The 3249-nt window shown below is 37.6% G+C and overlaps 1 protein-coding gene across 1 annotated transcript; it reads left to right on the forward strand.

The window, feature by feature from the left end:
• Positions 1–464: 464 nt before the first annotated feature.
• Positions 465–1913, forward strand: LOC140890213 (AAA-ATPase At3g50940-like). Its single transcript, XM_073297972.1, has one exon. It carries the CDS (start codon positions 465–467, stop codon positions 1911–1913), a length of 1449 nt encoding a protein of 482 aa, XP_073154073.1.
• Positions 1914–3249: the final 1336 nt, after the last annotated feature.

Genomic DNA, 3249 nt, shown 5'->3' on the forward strand with positions numbered 1-3249 from the left:
CGTGGAGATATTAACGGATGACCTAACTATAGGCCGCCCAATTATGGGCGGTCCAACACACGGAGGGCCTGAGCTCTGATACCATGTTAGAAATGAGACTTGGACCTAACTCACCTTAAAAGCTAGCTCAAGAAATGATGGTTGCCCTTGTCTATATAAAGGGCTCACAGGTTATTTAGTTGTCCATGAGATTAAAACTATATATATATAGAGAGAGAAATTTTCAGCTGTTCAACCATGTTTATCCACTTGGTCCGCGACCACTAAAATCCGGTAGTGGGTTTTAGTGATGCAAAAATAAAAAGAGACAAAAACCACTAAAACCCACTACCGGATGCGGAGCAAGTGGAAAAACATGGTTGGACAACTGAGCATTCCTCAACAAATATATATATATATATATATATATATATATATATATATATATATTTCAACGTAGCTTGACCTTACACAGTCGATTATACATGGCGGTTTCGATATTCTCCGGCATGCCTCCCGCATCTTCCATTTTTACCTTATACGCCTCCATTTCAGCTCTACTTCTGATGCTTCAGACTATTTTGAGCCAACTTGTGCCTGGCCAGGTTCAAGACTATATACTCAACAAAATTCATCTCTATTTCATGCCAAAAAGTTGCAATATTAACGCCACCATTGTTATCGAAGAAAGAGATGGTATGTCCATGAACGAAATTTACAGCGCTGCTGAAATCTATCTCTGCACCAAAACCAGGCCAAATATTGAGCGTGTGAAGATCAGCAAGCGCCACAAAGACACCAATGTGAGCATCAAGTTCGCTCAATCTGAGAAGATCGCTGATTCCTTCCAAGGGATGGAGCTTCTATGGCGGTTCGTGAACGAGGAGATGAAAAAGACTTCGAAAGTGATCGATGAAGAAACTGATATTCTTCTCCTTGAATCGGAGAGACGGTATTTCGAGCTGTGTTTCGATAAGAAGTACACGGATAAAGTGTTGGATTCGTACGTGCCTTTCGTGCTGGAAAAGGCCAACTCCATCAGAGCAGAGAATAATGTGGTTAAGCTTCACACGTTGGCTTGCGCTGCATCTTACACATCTTCGAACGTGTGGGATTCTATTAATCTCCAACACCCATCCACTTTTGACACAATTGCCATGGACTGTGGGCAGAAACAGGCTCTTATGGATGATTTGGGAAGGTTTTTGAGTAGAAGAGAGTTTTACAGGAAAGTAGGCAGAGCCTGGAAGAGAGGGTACTTGTTGTACGGGCCTCCGGGTACAGGAAAATCCAGTTTGATCGCTGCAATTGCCAATCATCTCAAGTTTGACGTGTATGATTTGGAGCTGACTAACATCAAACGCAACTCGGATTTGAGAAAAATTTTGCTTAGGACAGCAAATAGATCCATACTCGTGATTGAAGACATTGATTGCAGTACAGATCAGTTGCTCGACAGAAACGGGCCAACGTGCGCAAATGGACCGGGCCAATATCGGCCCGATCAACAGTTCACGCTGTCGGGGTTGCTGAACTTCGTGGACGGGCTATGGTCGAGCTGTGGGGATGAGCGAATCATAATCTTCACGACGAACAACAGAGACAAACTTGACCCGGCTTTGTTGAGGCCTGGCAGGATGGACATGCACATTCACATGTCCTACCTCACTCTAGACGGTTTCAAACTATTGGCCTCAACATATCTTGGGATCCATGATCATGGGCAGTACTCGTCGTGTTTCGGAGAGATTGAGGATTTGATCCAGAATATGAGAGTCACGCCTGCAGAGGTTGCAGAAGAACTGATGAGGGATGACGATGCTCAATCTGCTCTTCAAGGGCTGATTCATTTTCTCAAGTCCAAGAGGGTCAGTAGCAGTCATCCTCATTTGGCTGATCCAGAAAGTGACATGGAAGTTAATTGTAACCAATAATGGGTGCTGACTAACACAAATTAAACTTGCATGTTAATTATCATGCAACGTCGTCGTCGGAATTATTAGATTAAAAATAACAGCTTGTTTCAAATGACCTACTGGCGGCCATTTCTATTTATCTCATTTTGTTGGGTTTTTCATCTAGTTTTTTTTTTTTTTTTTTTGTTAAAATTCGGATCAATGGCTTTACTATTAATTAACATTTTATTTCAAATAACCATTTTGCTAACAGGTATTTGGCTTTAGGAGCAAAAGCTAAAGCGTTCAGGTTATTTTATATATGCTACCTAGCTAGCTAGTTGAAGCCATATTTGTATTAGTGGGAACCAATCGTTAAAATTCTTTAATCATATTCAAGTTCAATAATTAATAATCAATATATTATTTCTTCAACGTTGAGAAAAGGTTGAATTTTGAAGCAGCAGGGAAAGGAGCTTGGGGAAAAATATGATATCAGCTGGATTGGAAGCAATCATATGGCTCGATTTTAGCTATTTCATTAGATATATATTTAATTAATAGTTTCAATATCTAATTTATGGTTTAAATAGATAATATTTATTTGATAAGGTTTATTAGTTTTGAAAGTGGTTTTTCTACCACCAACACACACGTTGATAGAACTTGTAGTTATCTGATATCAGTTATCAGAAACTATCTCCCTTATAATAGTAGAACGGCATATATGGTAAGAGAGATAAACAGTTTCTTCATTCTTTTACCAAAAGAAATTTATGGCTACTCAAAGTTAGTGTTTTAATTCTTTTCTATATGAATATGAGTGTGATTATCATGAAATTCTAAGCTCAATTCTTTAAGTTTTAACATGAATTTTTATATGATTACACGTGGTATCAGAGCATGGTTTTGGAACTCATGATTTTTCATTCGTTTATGTTACAATTAAGGAACCCTAAATTTCAATTAGGATTATATTCCACTACCGTGGGAATAACCTTTTGCCTATTATTAGTTATTACATATGTCGAATTAATGTATGTATTGGCCAAGGTTTATGCCCACTAAATTTCAATTCTCTCCATTACCGTATCTACTGTGTTTGGATTTTGAAAATTAATGTTAACTCAGTAGTAATGATGGCTTATGATCATGTCTTTCTGTTCAAGTATTATATTCTGAATTGTGACTTTATGAAACTAATGATGATGGCATAATATATTCTGTCTCAATTAATGAACGTTATATAATTTGGATTTATTTTATGTTGGTTTGTTAATCACTAAAGTGATCTTACCATAAAGTTAATAAGTTCTAAATTATATAATCAAACTTTAATTACCTATAAGTATGTGATGCTTGGAAAATAGTTATA

Source organism: Henckelia pumila, chromosome 3 (assembly GCF_033568475.1).
Source record: "Henckelia pumila isolate YLH828 chromosome 3, ASM3356847v2, whole genome shotgun sequence".
In the NCBI taxonomy this organism is placed as follows: Eukaryota; Viridiplantae; Streptophyta; class Magnoliopsida; order Lamiales; family Gesneriaceae; genus Henckelia; species Henckelia pumila.

Coding starts and splice junctions, on each gene's coding strand:
- LOC140890213 (XM_073297972.1), top strand. CDS start 465: ATGGCGGTTTCGATATTCTCCGGCATGCCTCCCGCATCTTCCATTTTT.